At 35.5% G+C, this 17,314-nt stretch overlaps 1 protein-coding gene across 3 annotated transcripts; it reads left to right on the top strand.

Moving 5' to 3' along the window:
• Positions 1 to 8,779: 8,779 nt before the first annotated feature.
• On the top strand, positions 8,780 to 12,342 carry LOC132303478 (disease resistance protein RPM1-like). 3 transcript variants are annotated; one of them, XM_059800753.1, is made up of 2 exons: positions 8,780 to 11,765; positions 12,062 to 12,342. In XM_059800753.1, exon 1 carries the CDS (start codon positions 10,451 to 10,453, stop codon positions 11,294 to 11,296), a length of 846 nt encoding a protein of 281 aa, XP_059656736.1. In that variant the 5' UTR covers positions 8,780 to 10,450; the 3' UTR covers positions 11,297 to 11,765; positions 12,062 to 12,342. The 3 variants fall into 3 exon arrangements, with proteins under 3 accessions (XP_059656736.1, XP_059656743.1, XP_059656748.1); XM_059800760.1 differs by having other exon boundaries at positions 11,963 to 12,342; XM_059800765.1 differs by having other exon boundaries at positions 8,780 to 11,984.
• Positions 12,343 to 17,314: the final 4,972 nt, after the last annotated feature.

The following is a 17,314-nucleotide window of genomic DNA, read 5'->3' as shown; positions in this document are numbered from 1 at the left end:
AATTATATCCTTTTAAGAATTAGGGCTATTACACCAGGTTTTACCAGAACTGGAACCAGGGATAGCTATCAATCTCGTTTCGGTAAAGTCAGTTAGCGGGTTTTCAAAAAGTGAGTATTGGGTTGGTATAGACCAAGTTTGGATGTGAAGCATCACACTTCATATCATGTGCATGATTTTCATTTCATATCATGTGCATGATTTTAAAGAATTGTGATATATGACTGCGTGTATTGATTGTTATGTTATAAATGATGTACGGACTCCAATTGCAAAACCCCAGCTTCTTTTCTATTCCCGTTCTTTAGTTGTTGGCTTAAGGGAGTCCAAAATCGGTTTTTTAGGTATTACCTACTAAGCTGTTGAGCTTACCCTATTCTTAACATTTTCAGGAAACCGGAGGAGTATGGACGTATGACTTATATCCACGGACTTAGGCGCCGTTGCCATTCTACTTGTATTTGTGAGTTTTCTGTGATGTTAATGATATGATGTACTATGAGTCTTGTGATGACGTTTATATTTTATGAATTGACATAGGAAATAACTATAATGCCTTATATGACCTCGGGTTCGGGTAAGGACCCGGTTAGTAATTCAGACCCCTAAGTTCGGATCGTTACAGAAAAGCTCGTATGGTTATAAATTATAAAGGTTCAAACGATAATACTTATGATGACAGCTATAAAATCCCTAATAAAGATGTTTTAATAAATCAAATACAAGATAAAAAATGGTTTTCTAAATTTGAATGCAAATCGAGATTTTAGCAAATTCGTACGGCTGACGAATCCATTAAATGGACTGCATGCACATGTCTTGAAGGACATTATGAATGGTTTGTTATGCCTTTTGGATTAAAAAATGCGCTACAAGAGTTCCAACGAAAAATGAATACCATATTCAATAAACATTCAAAATTCTGTTGTGTTTACATAGATGACATTCTAGTCTTCAGTCAAACTAAGGAGGAACATTGAAAACATCTTGAAATTATACTAAATGAATTTATAACGCAATGATTCGTTATAAATAGTAAAAGGATGATATTAGAAAAACAATAAATTGAATTCTTAGGCTTATTAATAAAAGGAGGAAAAATAGAATTACAATCACATATTGTTTAAAAAATTTTAAATTTTCCTGATAAATTAGAAGAAACCAAGTTATTACAAGCATTATTAGGATTATTAAATTACGGTCGCAATTTTATTCCAAAATTAGGACAATTAATAGGACCATTATACTCTAAATTAGGAAAAAAATAGTCAAAAATATTTTAATACTCAAGACATAGAACTCGTTAAGAAAATTAAATCTCTAGTCACTTAGTTAGAACCCTTACAACTTCCACTTGAAAATAGTTACAAAATAATTTAAATAGATGCATCAGTACAAGGATGAACATGTTTACTTCTTCAAAGACCTACAAAAGAATCTTCTCGAGAAGAAGAACAAATTTGTTGACATGCAAGCGGAACATTTAATAAACCACAATCTACTTTACCATCAACAGATCTAGAGATCTTAGGAGCAATAAACTCTATTGAAAAATTTCAGATATTCCTTAATAAATAATTTTTTATTAAAACAGATTGCGATAATATAGTTAAATTTGCAAACAAAGCAAAATAACAGCGGATGTCTGCAAAAAGATGAATTTTCTTTATTGACTGTATTACTGGAAGAGGTTTTAAACCTATATTCTAACATATCAAAGGAAAAGACAATTATTTAGCAGATATTCTATCCTATTTATTAATTGATTATTAAATTTTACAGGTATGGAGAAGAGTAATAACAACATCTATAATCTTATACCAAACACTTCTAATCCGCTTTTAACTATCCAAAACCTAGCTTAACAGTTCCGCGCTAGACATAATTTTTTTTCGGACTAAAAACTTATTTTAGATAATCTCTGGTTTAAAAGAAATGCGCCCCATAAATCCATCGTCAGAAATTTAAATACCTTAAGTGAATATTTTGTAGCATCTAATCAAGCATTTCATAATCTCCAACAAGAACACCAGATTCTCATTTCTCATTTTAAAAAGTTAAATTTAGCTTATCAAAATGCAACAACAAACCCTACAGCTGAGCTAACCTTTTCTGAACAGAGAACTAATGAAGACGAAAATTTTCAGAAAGTTCAATTTCTGCAGGTACAAATAAAGTATGCCAACCTACTACCCATTTTCTCCCCGACTTACAGAGAAATCCTTAGACAACAAGTCGAGCTCTTTCCTGAAAACATAAAAGAACTAATCCTTGAAGAAGCAAAGTCTGATGGATACAAAGAAAGGGTTGATATCCAAAACTACCAAAGGATCTTGTTACCATTATCTTTCTCTACGCCTTGTACAAAATTATGACGTTATTTCTATAGTTTTGTTAAATATAGACCTTATTTTTTTATTGTCCCATTGATATCACCAGAAAGACATGTTTCTCAACAAAAACCATCTGTTGCTCCGCAAGTAAACTCATAGAACTAGGAATGGTGAATAGCATTATCATACCTAAAGACATGCCTTTAGAAGCTTTTAATTTTTCAGATCCCTTAAACCAAGCCATTCTCTTTGAACAATCTCATTGGCACCAAAACTACATGCCAAAAAGTCCAATTTTCCTTCAAATCCATAGCACTCCCCCAGAATGGGTAAAAGATGGAGCTGTAATTCTTGAACAACATAGGATCTGTATTAGTTCAGAACCAGTTTAAGTTCAAAACAAGTTACAACACACCTCCTTTGTTAATGATTTTCGTAACCATATAGAAGTAGCCACATTTGACCATTTAATGTATTATAAAGCATACCGACAGCTTAATCTAAGTTTTAATCATGATTTCAGATATTTAGATCATAATATTAATATGGAGATTTTTATCAAAACCAAAATTCCATATGTCATCAAATCTCCCCCAGAAATTGAAATCTCATCAGAAGTTGCTGCTATAATGAATAAGGAAGAAGAATGCGTCAGAAGACTACATGCTCAGTTAGATAATCTGTTAGATGAAGGAAACAACAGCTCACCAGACAGCACTAAAGAGAGAAATCTATTTAATATGCTAGATGTGTAATAATTTCGCTAGAAGAATCCAGAGAGCACTCCAGAGTCAAAAAGTCTACATTAGAATTCACTTTCAGGGAACAGTTGTGGATAAGATTCTATCAAAAAGCAAATTTTGAAGATAAGTGTAATGTTCCCGAATTTTGTCATTTTCTAATTTCTGGATTTTTTTTTTAATTTTCGGGGGTATTTTCGTCCTTTCTTGTTTTGCATGTCGGATACTGTGGGATGTGCAGGGTGTATCCGTGAGTTAATTGGGGCGTTTCATTGATTTTAGGACTCTTGAAAATGCACCGGTTGCCATTTCAGCATTTTTCCGTTTTTAAGGCCAGACGGTCCCGGGTGGGATCCGCTACCGGAATTGTTGTGCACGGGAGTTATGTCTTGGGCCATTTGCATATCATACATATTTATTTGTGTTTAATTTTTATGTTGCAAGTTTTTATTGTGTGTGGTGGTAGTTTATTTGGTGTATATGTTGATTTTGTGGTGTAAATTAAAGAAAGTGGGATTTTTAGCTTAGTGGTGGGGCCCACTCCTCACTCACTTTTGTTTAATGGCCAAGAGGTCACCCAAGGCCTCACTTACTTCTCTCTCTCCCCGACTACATCTTTTTCTCCCTCATTTTCTCTTCTTTTTCTTTTTCTTTTTGCACCAAGACTTCAAACTTTGATTCCTCTTTCATCCTTTGGAGTTTTTGGCTATTTGTGGCAAAACGAAAAGCTCGATGAGATTTTCAAGTTGATACAAACAATTTCAGCTTTGGTGAACCTTAGAGATTTCGAATTCTAGGGTATAATTTGGGGGGTTTTCTTCTTCTTGAGTCAGGGGTGTTCTAACGCTTGATTTATTGTACTTTTGTGAGTTTTCTAACTTAAATTGATGTCTAACATGTTCAATTGGTATAAATTCTTACAAAAATTATTTAAATGATAAGTATGGAATATATGTGACTACTTGTTAGTTGTTTTGCGGTGATTAAGTTGGCCTATATGAATTTAAAGCCATGTCTTATATGCTTATTATACAAAGTCAATGTTGAATGAAAGCTTGAGTTATGCATTTTAGAAATTTACTTGGATAGTATGTGTGAAGATTTTATGGTTGAATTGACGAATTAAAGCATGAAGCATTCATACATTCATTGGGAAAAGAAAAGGGAAAAGTGTTTTAAAACAAATGAAACTTGTTTTGGGAAATGAGATGTTTTTTAAAAGTGTATGCGAAAACCGAACACCTATGAGGTGCCTTGTGGTCATGGATAATTAGTCAATCCTCCTTTCGCGATGCCTTGGAGGTGCCTTGGGTCGGATTACACTAACGGTTTGGAAGTTGAAACTGAAATATTTCGGATATGGGGAGCGACATTTGCATGACATTGCACTTCATTAGTATACACAATGTATATATGTTTGGATGACATTTGTTTTATACATGTCGTTTGTAACGACCCGAACCCGCAAGTCCGAACCGTTAACCGGGTCCTTACCCGAAGCAAAGGTCACCTAAGTCAATGCCATCAAATTCAGTATGTTACATCATTATTTATTTTATTATCATGATCCACAAAGATCCCAAGCGACTTCACAAGACTCAAGATTAACTTTACCAAGAGAAGAGGACGAGATGCACGAACAATAGACAAACCGGTCGACCGAAGTGGTGCTTTGGCCGACCGAAATAGCACCTGTGCCGGTCAACCGAAATGTTCATTCTAGTTGGCCAGTTCTGATCTGGATAGCAAATGAAGTCTCGGGACGGTTTGGTCGGCCGAAGTGGCTATTTCGGTCAACCGAAATGGTCATGCGGGCTAAAAATTTGCAGAAAACTCCATGCACCTGGGAGTGAACAATTGTCAAAAATGGATCTTTAAAATTGAGTGATTCCATACCATACACATACAAGATTGATGAATATAAATTACAATATGCACTTAGAAGTTACATCAACGCTTTTATACATGATTCTTTACAATCTTTAGCAAAAACACAAAGGTTTACAAAAATATACATTTCCAAGAACCTCGTTTAGAACTTTGCAAAAAGGCCTAGGCTGCATGTACAAAATACAATATCAACTAGTCCCAATCTCGCCTAGAATGGTGGTGGGTTGTCATCTGCTACTTTTTTACCCAAACCTGAAAAATGTTAAATAATGGGGTGAGCATAAGCTGAGTATGAAGTGTCTACGACACACTTCTTATAGCCCCGTGAATCCATACAATGAGTAGATAAAAAGGAACGGTATCGTGCCATAGGGATCACATGCTCTTAACCACAACAACAAGTATATAGCAAATATCAACCGATCACGGATTTACTACAAATGCCATGAAGTGCAATGTTATACAAATGCCACTCCCCATCTCCGAAACAATTCCGTTTCAACAACCAAACTGTTATTGTAATCCGACGGGCACCTCCAAGGCTTTGCATCTGACCTAGTTAGCTCAACCACACTCCCTTCTAGACTACACTAACATCACAGATCACTAGGCGCCTCCTAGGCGTCCGGTTTTCACAAACACTTTTAGAAAATATTTTCCCAAAACAATTTCAGTTGTTTTAAAAACACTTTTCCCCCTTTTTCCTTCCCAAATGAATGCATGAGTGCCTCATGTTTCTAATCATCAATATAACCATAACATTTTCACACATACTATATAAAACAAATTCTCTGAACTATATAACTAAAGCTATTATTCAACATTAACTTTGCATGACAAGCATATAAGGCATGAATTTAACTTCATGTAAGTATGTTTAATTACCATAAAACAACTAACATGATTAATCACCACAAAACAACTAACATGTAGTTACATATATTCCATGCTTATTATTTAAACATAGTTTTGAACAAATTTTACACCAATTGAACATGTTAGACATCAATTTAAGCTAGAAAACTCACAAAAGTACAAGAATTCATGCATTAGAACACCCCTACCTCTTAATTAGAGAAAAAGCCCCAATTTATGCCCTAGATTTCGAACTCCCTAGGGTGCACCAAAACTGAAATTGCTTATACTCACGCGTATATCTCGCCGTGCTCTCTGTTTTGCCCCAAACGGCACCCAAAAACTCCAAGAGATAAGGAAGTAATTAAAACTTGAATTTTTTGTAACAAAAGAAAAAGAAAAATGAATAACAAGAGAGTGAGAGAGAAATTTACGGGGAGAAAGAAAGAATGGGGCTGAATTGGCCTCTTGGCCACTAAAAATCAAGTGGTGGGTCCCTCCACTCACAAAAATCCCACCTTTGAAATTTTAACACCATAAAATATAAACACTTGTGTACCAACTACTACAACCACACAAATTACTTACAATATTAAAATTATACACAAATAAATATGTATGATATGTAAATGGCCCAAGACACAACTCTTATGCACCACAATTCAGGTAGTGGGTCCCACCCGGGACCGTCCGGCCCGAAAATAGAAAAATACCGAAATGGCAACCCTTACATTTTCAAGAGTCCTGAACTCAATAGAATGCTCCAAACAACTCTCCAACACACCTGACACACCCCACGGTGTCCGGTACGCAAAATAAAAAAGACAAAAATGCCCTTGCAACAATGAAAAATCTTTAAAATGGAAAAAGATGAAAATCAGAAATATTACATCATTGTGGTTGTTGACATGTACTCCCTTTAGCATGACTCCGTTTCCTTTTATCTATTCATTGTATAGATTCACGAGATTATAAGAAGTGCGTCTTAGACACTTCCTACTGGGCATTTAGCTCACCCCATTATCTTAACAATTTTTCAGGTTCGGGGAAAGAAGTGGCGGACGACAACCCACCACAATTTTAGACGGGATTGGGACTTTTGTTGATGTTGTATTTTGTATATGAAGCCGAGGTCTTTTGTAAAGTTCTAAGTGAAGTTCTTGGAAATGTAAATTTTGTAAACTTTTGTGTTTTTGTTAAAGATTATAAAGAATCATGTATAAACGGGTTGATATTAACCATGAATGAATGGAGATGTATATTCAATATCTTGCATGTGTTTGGACTGCAATTCTTTAGTTTAAGGACCATAGTAACCCTCTTATCTACCTTCATGTCATGGCATTTCCAGTGGCAGGGCTAGCTCGCAGAGCCATTTCGGTCGGCCGAAATGCCTGTTTCGGCCGACCGGTTCTTCCAGTAGCTTCAACTACTGTAGGGAATCACAACCGGTCAACCGGTTGGCCACTTCGGCCGACCGGTTCAGGAGGGGTTTGCTTCGGTCGACCGAAGCATCACTTCGATCGACCGAACTGATGCTGCTTGGCCTTTCTTATTCCTTGTTCTGGCATAATTCATCTAGAATCATGGGAAGTTACATAGAGCTTGTGAAGTATAAATATGACCTAAGAATAATGTTTTTGGCACTAGACTCGGAATGTTGACTTAGGTGGTCTCGTGTTCGGGTAAGGACCCGGCTAGCGATTTGGACCTACGAGTTCGGGCCATAACAAAAAGAATCCACTGAAAGCAGATTCTGAAGCCACAAATTTCTAAAGGACAACAGCTTAATGATAAAGGTGTCTTGCAATAATTCAAAGAACCTTATCTCCAAAACATCTTACATCTCAGCTATCTATGCAGCATCTGCAATTTCGAACATTGATCCATCCCTCAAATCACTCTATAAAAGGAAGCTTTCAGCTCAAAAGAAGATCATCGAGTTTAGAGCCATCAAGTTTTAGCTCCCATCAAACATTCACCCATAGCTTCCTAATGTGTTTTCTTTTGTGATTTCTTTCAGTATGTTTCCTTTTGTAAAATATTGTGTGAGTGTGTTTCCATGTATACCGTCTTCATGAAATAAATTATCTAGTTTGTTCTTATTCCAAAAATTCCTTTTCAGTATTTAGTATTTTTAGTTTTTTCGGGCAAAAGACTTCTATCGACAAAAAGATCAATTATATAGATTTTATTTAGCCAGACAGTGTAGATCCTAGAATTTTCTTGAATCCGGCTAACTAGTACAAGCAGCCTTAGTTTTAATTTAGTATTTTGTTTTGTGAATTGACTCGAACTGTTGGCTTGTTGGTCCGTTTTTGCCAGTGTTCAGGCGTTTTTACAGGGCGTTATCAAAGCGTTATCAAGTTCGGCAGTCATTTCTATGATTTTATTGTTAAATTTATCTCTATGTTATTGCATGCTTCTATATTGGTAGCATTCGATTTAATTTTGATATCAGAGCTATACTGTTTCGCTAAATTTAATTTATATATAAGATCTTTTGCCTGAATAAGTCTATAAGTCCTTATTTATCTACCGTGAAAAAATTAAAAATTTAGAAAAATATTAAATATTTTGTTCAAGGATCTTTCAGTATAATTATTTCATGTTCTAAGGTTTTTATGTTTTTGGGTCATTATAATAATATAGCTTGTTGTGTGGTCCAAAGTAGAAATTAAGTTCAAATTATAGAAATAGTTCATGTGGTCCTTCCAAGTGTTTAAAATAGTTTGTGTGGTCGTCCTATTTTCTTGTTGTTTCAAGACTTTGACCTCATTATAGTGTAGTATTTGCTCCTTAAGCCATGTATCGGTAGTTATTCCTTTATTTTTTTCACTTTTACCCAACTGAACAATCAGTCAATGAAAGTGTACTGGCAACGGTTTTGCAAATAAATAAATAACTTTGAAATATCTGTCAGAATTATTGGTGCTACTCAAGTGGTATCTTTGCCATTGAATGTCTCAGTTTCATTTTTAAGTTTAGAGATCATGAGATGCATTAGTGAGAAAAAGAAATGAGATGACACCTTGATATGACCCTTTCATGCATTCACACACACAAATACTGTCATTCATAAAAAACCATTGAGAGGCAGTCTTGTATCCTCTACAAGTTCGGAGATAGAAAAGAACACATACAGAGAGATATGGCAGATAATCCTGTCTACTTTCTACTGAATAAACTTGAGGTTTGGCTAGAGGCAGAATGGAACTTGCCGGAAAAGATTAGTACAGAGGTTGAAAGCTTGAGAGGTGAATACAGAACCATTAGCGCACTTCTGAAGGATGCTGATAGCGAAACAGAGCACACTCACCTAGTCACTGACTGGCTTCAACAAGTCCGAGATGGGGCTTATGACATCGAGAATGTTCTCGACTTTTTTACGTTTCACATGGCTCAACAGTATGTTAAACACGGCAAGTACTTCACCAAGTGGAAAACAAACCACGACCTCAAGGAATCGATTGAACAAATTAACAAGAAACTCGCAAGCATCAAAGAGACAAGGAACAGATATCATAACATCAGTACTCCCAAGCCTCAAGTTCAATTACTGGAAACCACACATACCATCATCCAAGAATAGCTTCTCTGTTTGCTGAAGACACTGATATTGTGGGGATTGAAGAACCAAAGCATACACTGGTTTCTTGGGCACTAGGAGGGAGGCATAGTCTCGAGGTGATGTTTGTAGTTGGGATGGGAGGATCGGGCAAAACAACTCTTGTTAAGAAAGTGTTTGAGACGGTGAAGGATGAAGGATTTGAGTGCCATGCTTGGATCACTATTTCAAGGTCAAGAAAGGAACCGGAGATCTTATGCAGGATGTTCGATGAATTCTGCATTCCAACAGTCGAGCCAACTCCCCCGAGGTTCTCCAACGTCAACGAGGTTGACCTGGTTGATCACATAACCAAAAAACTAAGGGAGCATCTGCAAAACAAAAGGTACGTTGTAGTTCTTGATGATTTGTGGATTAAAGATGTTTGGGAAACCATTAGATATGCATTACCTAGTGGTAATCACAGTAGAATAATTGTCACTACACGGAGAAGCGATATAGCTTTATCATGTTCATGTAGAGATAACTCTACTGGTGTCTATAACATCTAGCCTCTTCCTATGGAAAAGGCTCAACAACTCTTTTGCAAGAAGGCTTTCCCAGGAAGTGGCGAATGTCCTTCAGGGTTGAAGGACTGGTCCAAAAAATGCTTAACAAAATGCGAAGGATTGCCCCTTGCAATCATTGAACTAGGTCAATTTCTGTCAACTATAGAAAAATCTGAATCGGCATGGAAAAGGTCGCTTGAAAGCCTAGAATCAGAGCTGAGCAAAAATGGCAACCTTTCAAACACCATGGGAGTACTTTCTCTAAGTTACAGTGACTTGCCATACCATCTCAAGTACTGTTTTCTATACTTGACCATTTTCCCCGAGAGTAATTATCCAGTTAAGTGAAGAGTATTGATTCGGCTGTGGATAGCAGAGGGTTTTATAAGAGCACAAAATGGCAAAGAACTTGAAGACATTGGACAGGACTATCTAGAAGAACTCACCAACAGGAATTTGATTCAAAGTGAATTAGATTTTGATGGGAAGCCAAAAACTTGCCGGGTACATAATCTCATGCACAAGATTATTCTCTCAAAGTCAAGAGAGGAGAATTTTTGCAATGTTTTTTCAGAATCACAAATAAACTTTGGTGACAGGAACCGTCGATTATCTGTCCAAAGTAGTGGACTCAACAAGTTGGATGGGAACCTTAAGAGTGTTCGCACCCTTTTTATGTTCGGTGTACCCTACAGCTCCATTCCAAAACCCACTTCAAGCTTGAACTTATTGAGAGTTCTGCATCTGGAAGGTGCACCATTGGAGGAATTTCCTTCGGAAATTGTGGAATTACTGCTCTTGAAGTATCTGTGTTTGAGAAAGACCAATATCAAAAGCATTCCCAAGTCTCTGGGGAATCTTAGGTACCTAGAGACCTTGGATCTTAAGCACACTACAGTGGCAAAGCTGCCTAAAAAAGTCCTCAAACTTGAGAAACTTCCGCATTTGCTTGTTTATCACTATGACATACAAAATTATACTACTTTTGAATGTGTTAAAGGATTTGAGGTATCAGCAAAGATCAACTCACCCAACTTACAGAAGCTATCATTCATAAAGGCAAATCGGCATCACAAAGTGATTCAAGGGCTAGGAAATTTGACACAACTGAGAAAGTTGGGGATCATTGCTCTTCGAAGAAAAGATGGGTCAAAGTTGTGCCAGTCAATTGATCAGCTGCAAAACCTCCATTCCTTGAACGTAACAGCATTACACAAGAATGAGGTTGTCGATCTACAAGCAATTACCAATCCTCCAACATTTCTTAAACGCCTGTACCTGAAAGGGCGGCTAGAAAGGTTACCAATTTGGATTTCCAAACTTAATGCCTGTCAAGGATACGTCTTAAGTGGTCCAAGTTAGCACACAACTATAACCCCATTGATATCCTTCAAGATCTTCCTAATCTATTGGAGCTCCATCTGCTCGATGCCTACTGGAAACCAGTTAGATTTCACTGCTAGAAAATTTGGAACTCTTAAGATCTTGGAACTTGAGCAATTGGAACCATTGAGAAAGGTCATAATGGCAAAGACTACCTTACCTCGTCTTCAAAAGCTGATCATAAGGCGATGCAGTAACTTGCAGCAGGTTCCAGTGGGCATTGATAACCTCAATCACCTCAAAGAGCTTCACATGTATGATATGCCCAACGGATTTGTGGCCCAGCTCAGGAATGGTGGAGCATCGCGTCATCTGGTTCACCATATCCCTAACATCCTATGTTATGTCCTTGAGAAGAATAATTGGGTGCTAGAAGATCTCAATCCCATAGCTCATCCTATTTGATTCATAGTCCAACTTTCAATGGGCGCACATACACAGTAATCAGGTCAGCTCAATCACAATCGAGTTATGTTCCTTGTAATTCCATCATTTTTGCTCCATCAAAATAAGATGTACTGAATGATGAAGTAATTTTTTATAGGAAAACTACAATCTGAACACAACTAATATCTGTTTTATAAGTAAGTCTTATCATCTTCGCACACTTAGTGCTTAGTTTGATTAACCAATTTTATTCCACAGGGTGTAGAGAAAAAAGCAAAAGGTAGGTATTCTCAATTGTAGATGATGTGATCTATCTTTTATTCAGACTACTGATAAGTTGTGTATTAATCATGCCAGCTGATTGAGGCTGAGATGGGTGTGGCGTGCCAATAAATCAGAAATTGCAGTACATGAAAAGTAACCGAGATGTTGCCAATAAATCAGAAAACAGAAACAACAGGCAAATAAAAGTTGTGGCACCATTCAATGATGTAGAAGATCTAGCTAAGAACTATTACATGATATTTCATTGTTGGACTTCTTAAATGTATTGTATTTGTGTTAAGTACTGTAATTGATTTGGGTTTGGAGTCCTCTTTCTTCTTTGGTAAGCGGTTTGGAGTCATTTTTGGTGTAAACTGATTGTTCACTTTGGATGGTGGCATTATGCATTGATCAAAGTTATATTCATCAAAAGCATAATTATATGTGTTTTATGGATTTTATTATCCTAGTTCAGTTACTTCATTATTTGTTTCAGCATAGAGATTGCAGTACATGGATTTTAATTTAAAAAATGTGTAGATTGTAATTCTTTTGGTCATTCTACCCATTCTTACCCTTCTAAATCCCACTACTAAGCCTAAACAAGAATAGAGAATGAAGGAGAATGTCTCCTAAATCTAGCCCCAATGAACGGGAGGATGTTAGAAAGAAAACGGGAAAGATGTTGTGGCTCCTCCTAACGAGGAAAATAGATATTATAGCCCTAAAAAAGGATACACCCCGTACTTCATTGCCAAACACATTTTGATCTCCTTCTTCTTTTTGATGGGTGTTCAGTCATAGATCCTAAAAAATTAGATCCATGGTTGCACAGCCTTCAAGAGTTTGTGCACCTATTAATGGTAAGGTCTAATAAGAGTCTTCCATAGGAGTCTGCCGACATGGATGAGCGCCCAGAGTGGCATTTGGCTCAAGTTCTACGCCTCACACCTGAGGCTTTGCATGAGTTATTGAGATTGTTGAGAAGAAGCTCTAAGAGGAACCACAAGTCAAGCTTTGGAAACTCCCTCAAGACTCTAATCAAATTCATAGTTCTTAATATAGAATTAGCTAGGAATTTATTAGTAATTATCTAGTTTATATATATATATATATATAGATGTCATTTTATTGCATGTATAGGGTTGGATTTGAATGGGTACGATTTACTATCTAGCAAGGAACCATTATATTCAGTGATTTACTTATCATATGTACTTTACATTTTTTTGGCCAAAATATAATTTGACTTAGTTATTGTGTAAATTTTACTTCCGTCAATATCTTATATAGACTCCTTTATCTTTCATAATTCCACTTACCAACCTGATTTATGTAATAGATTTTTCCTTTATCGTCAGTCACCTGACGAATTATGTTAATATCAGTACGAGAATTTTGATAGAAAATCAGTTTTGTCCTTCTAATGCTTGAAATGATATCTTTAATTAGTATAAAATTGAATAAAAAGAAAAAATAACACATACGGTCATTAATAGAGAATGTAAGTGAGATTATAAAACGTAGATGAGTCCTATAAAATATTGACAAATCTCAAAAGAAATAAGTGGAATTTACCCTTAGTTATGTTAGTTAGTTCCAATGGTATGATATAATTGACGCATACAAATCAAAGTACATGTATAACCCAAACCAACCACTTGCCAATTCCATGCCATTCCTCCTGCTAGTAGAATATATGTTCTTTATATTTGGTTAGGAAGCATGTGGTATTTCATTTTGTCCAACTCGTTTTGTTGGGTTATCTCTGAAATATTATAAGCAATTGACATAGTATAATCTTCAACTTGATGCCTAAATCATTCCATGTTATATTACAGCAAATCAATCAGCTTTACAACAATACTAGGGGAATGATATAAAATCATATAAATGTCTTTTTATTTAAAGAACAATGGTCTTTTTCTTACAATGCAGTATTGCAGAGACAAAATTTTATATGTTTAACTCAATTAGCCCCCGTTAGGTTATTGAATTTTTTTTTTTTTTTTTTTACAGTTCTGCTTGTTTCGATTGAAAATATATATTTTTTTTAGGTAAAATATATATGTTTTTCTTTTGTAGTGTTTGACGTCAAGTCCATGAGATGGGGTGTGTAAAATAATTTACTAAAAATTGGTACATAAATTTGCCTTGTTAGATTTTAAATTTTTTTTTCTTCGTCAATATTTTATGACAACCAAACACCAAAAATTATGGACAAATCAGGATTGACTTTATTCATTAGTCATTTAAGTGAATAACCCAAATCGATATTTTGTATTTTTAATACAATAATGTTATCAAGATAATTCTACGGTGGCAAAAAGAGAGAAGTCTTTTCCAATGCTCACTTGCATTTTTTTGTACTCGATAAAATACTCACCAGCATTTTAATAATTTGAAATTATATAAGTACCTGTTTCCATGATAATTATATCATTCCACTTAAAAGTTCTTCTTTTTAAAATTATTTAACATGATTTTTAAGTACATATATATATTTTTTTCTTAGTTGATACTTTCACACACATCCCTTCACTGACGTTCGAACCCTTAACTTCTAACATTCCACTTAAAAGTTCTTCTTTTTAAAATTATTTAACATAATTTTAAGTAAATTCTTTTTTTTTTCTTAGTTGATTCTTTCGCACACAACTTTTCACTGAAGTTCGAACCCTTAGTTCCTAACATTTTTTTGGAAAATATAACTTTGATACTACTAGACCACTGTCCTATTGGTACATACTTTGGCTTTCAAAAATTAAAAAATTAAAAATCATACTACGTATAACATTGGGTTTTCTCTCTCACGCCTAATATGTATATAAGTTCTGAGTTCATATGGGAAAGGACTTTATTGCATCCATTTTTTTTTCTTACCCGGACAAAATTATGCCTACAAATTTGTGTTAATTGCTTTCATATTAGAGTTATCTGCACTGAACTTCGCAAGCTCAGCTTTTGAATTTTGTGAGTCTCATATTACGACTTACACCGGCAATTACAATTGAACTTTGCATTTCTCTTCTTATTAATGGCTAGACGTCTCATGCAAGGGCTGGTCCAATATTGAGACCAAAGTAAATGTTTTGAACCTAAAAAAGACCTTACTCTTTGAAAAAGTATTCCCGTGTAACATCGGATCTTGTCTCTCACTATATATATATATATATATACACACACACATATATATTCAGATACGAAACAGCCTTGTTGCCACTCGCCTTTTACAGAGAAAATGATGCCTTTAACATTTAGTGTCAATGAGTATTAGTGAGTCTCATATTACGACTCACACCGGCAATTACAATTGCACTTTGCATTTCTCTTCTTATTAATGGCTAGACGTATCATGCAAGGGCTGGTCCAATATTGAGACCAAGTAAATGTTTTGAACCTTCAAAAAGACCTTACTCTTTCAAAAAATATTCCCGTGCAACATTGGATATTCAGATACGAAACAGTCTTGTTGCCACTCATCCAAGGGCTGGTCCAATATTGAGACCAAGAAAATGTTTTGAACCTTCAAAAAGACCTTGCTCTTTGAAAAAGTATTCCCGTGTAACATTGGATCTTGTCTCACTTTTCTACACACACACACACACACGAAACAACCTTGCTGCCACTCATCTTTTACAGAGAAAATGATGCCTTTAACATTTAGTGTCAACGAGTATTAGCGACTACACATATAAGCGTCGACTTGGAACCAAATATCATTCTGGTCCATTAATTAGTTGAGAGTATTAGTGACTACATATAAGCGTCGATTTGGAACCAAGTATCATTTTGGTCCATTAATTAGTTAAGAGATTGGGATATCCCTTGACATACCTAGTACTATATATATATATATATATATACACACTCATATACGAAACAGCCTTGTTGCTCCCATCCTTTTCAGAGAAAATGATGCCTTTAACATGTCATTTATAACATTTAATATTAGGGTTAATTTCATTAACATCCATTTAGGTTTGGTCAAATATTACTCTGAAATGACTTTTGAAAATTACTATCACCCATACTACAAATGTTTATTCCGTTTTTCACTCACAACCCAACCGTCACATGCAGAGTTCTGATACCATGTAAATTAGCTACAAAACTAGATTAAAAGACTAAATTATCCTTAAATGTTTTTCAATTTACAATTATATTATATTATATATATATATGGAAAAACTATTGTACAAAACTACCCCCACTAAAATCTACCACCTACTAAAAATTATGAGTATTTATGTAATTTTAAAAACCAACCCACTCATCTCTCACGCACATTTCTCTTTTCCCTTCACATTGTCTGCAAACCCTCAGCAATGGAGGTTGTGGAGATCAGATAACCCTCAGCAGTGGAGGTTGTGGAGATCAGATAACCCAATTGTGAATTAAAAAGAAAAAACCAATTGAGTAAGTAATCTCTCGTACACAAACCAATCAATCATAAACTAATTCAATAAAAGAAAAAATTGCGACCAATAATTAACAAATTTGAAACCATTGCAAACAGAGCCTATCGCGACGTTGTCCCAAATTTGGGCTGTAACGAGCCGAACCCGATGGTTCGAATCGCTAATCGGGTTCTTACCCGAACCCAAAGTCATCTAAGGACACTATAGTAAGTTCTAAGGCCGATACATAATGTACGTGTCATCCCAAAACTTATACAAAACAAATGAAATCACAAATATAAAAGATAATAAAACAGTTCACTAACCCATTCAAACCTATGGAGGAATGTCATCCGCCACTTCCTTCCCGTGACCTGAAAAATATTAAAATGATAGAATGAGCATAAAGCTCAGTAAGAAGCGTCTAAGATACACCTCTTACGACCCTGTGAATCCATACAATGAATAGGATACGAGAGAACGGGATCATATCTCAGGAAAAACAAGCAAAGTAACGATAATAATCAACAAATATATACGCAAGTCGTCTAACCACCAAATATACAATGTATGTCAATGCAATGCCATGCCATACAATGTTGCTCCCCATTTTTGAAATAATACCGTTTCAACTTCCAAACTGTTAGTGTAATCCGACCCAAGACACCTCCAAGGCATTACGAATGGAGGGTTGGCTAACTATCCACGACCACAAGGCACCTCCAAGACGTCACATCCGGTTTAGTTAGCTCAACCATATTCCCTTCTAGACCACATTAATATCACGGACCACTAGGCACCTCCTAGGTGTCCGATTTTCACAAACACTTTCAAAAATATTTCCCCAAAACAATTTTATTGGTTTTAAAAAAAATACTTTTTCCCTTTTTCTTTCCCAATGGATATATAAATGCTTCATGCTTCACAATTTACCATAATCTTCACA

The sequence above is a fragment of the Cornus florida genome, unplaced genomic scaffold, assembly GCF_030987335.1.
Source record: "Cornus florida cultivar Cherokee Brave unplaced genomic scaffold, ASM3098733v1 CherokeeBrave_3.0.0_Hap2_Chr01, whole genome shotgun sequence".
NCBI classification, from domain to species: domain Eukaryota; kingdom Viridiplantae; phylum Streptophyta; class Magnoliopsida; order Cornales; family Cornaceae; genus Cornus; species Cornus florida.
Note: the sequence above shows the minus strand (reverse complement) of the source record. Positions and strands in the feature narration are given on the sequence as shown.

What these genes read in the sequence shown, in the direction of transcription:
- LOC132303478 (XM_059800753.1), top strand. Translation starts at nt 10,451, where the DNA reads ATGCACAAGATTATTCTCTCAAAGTCAAGAGAGGAGAATTTTTGCAAT.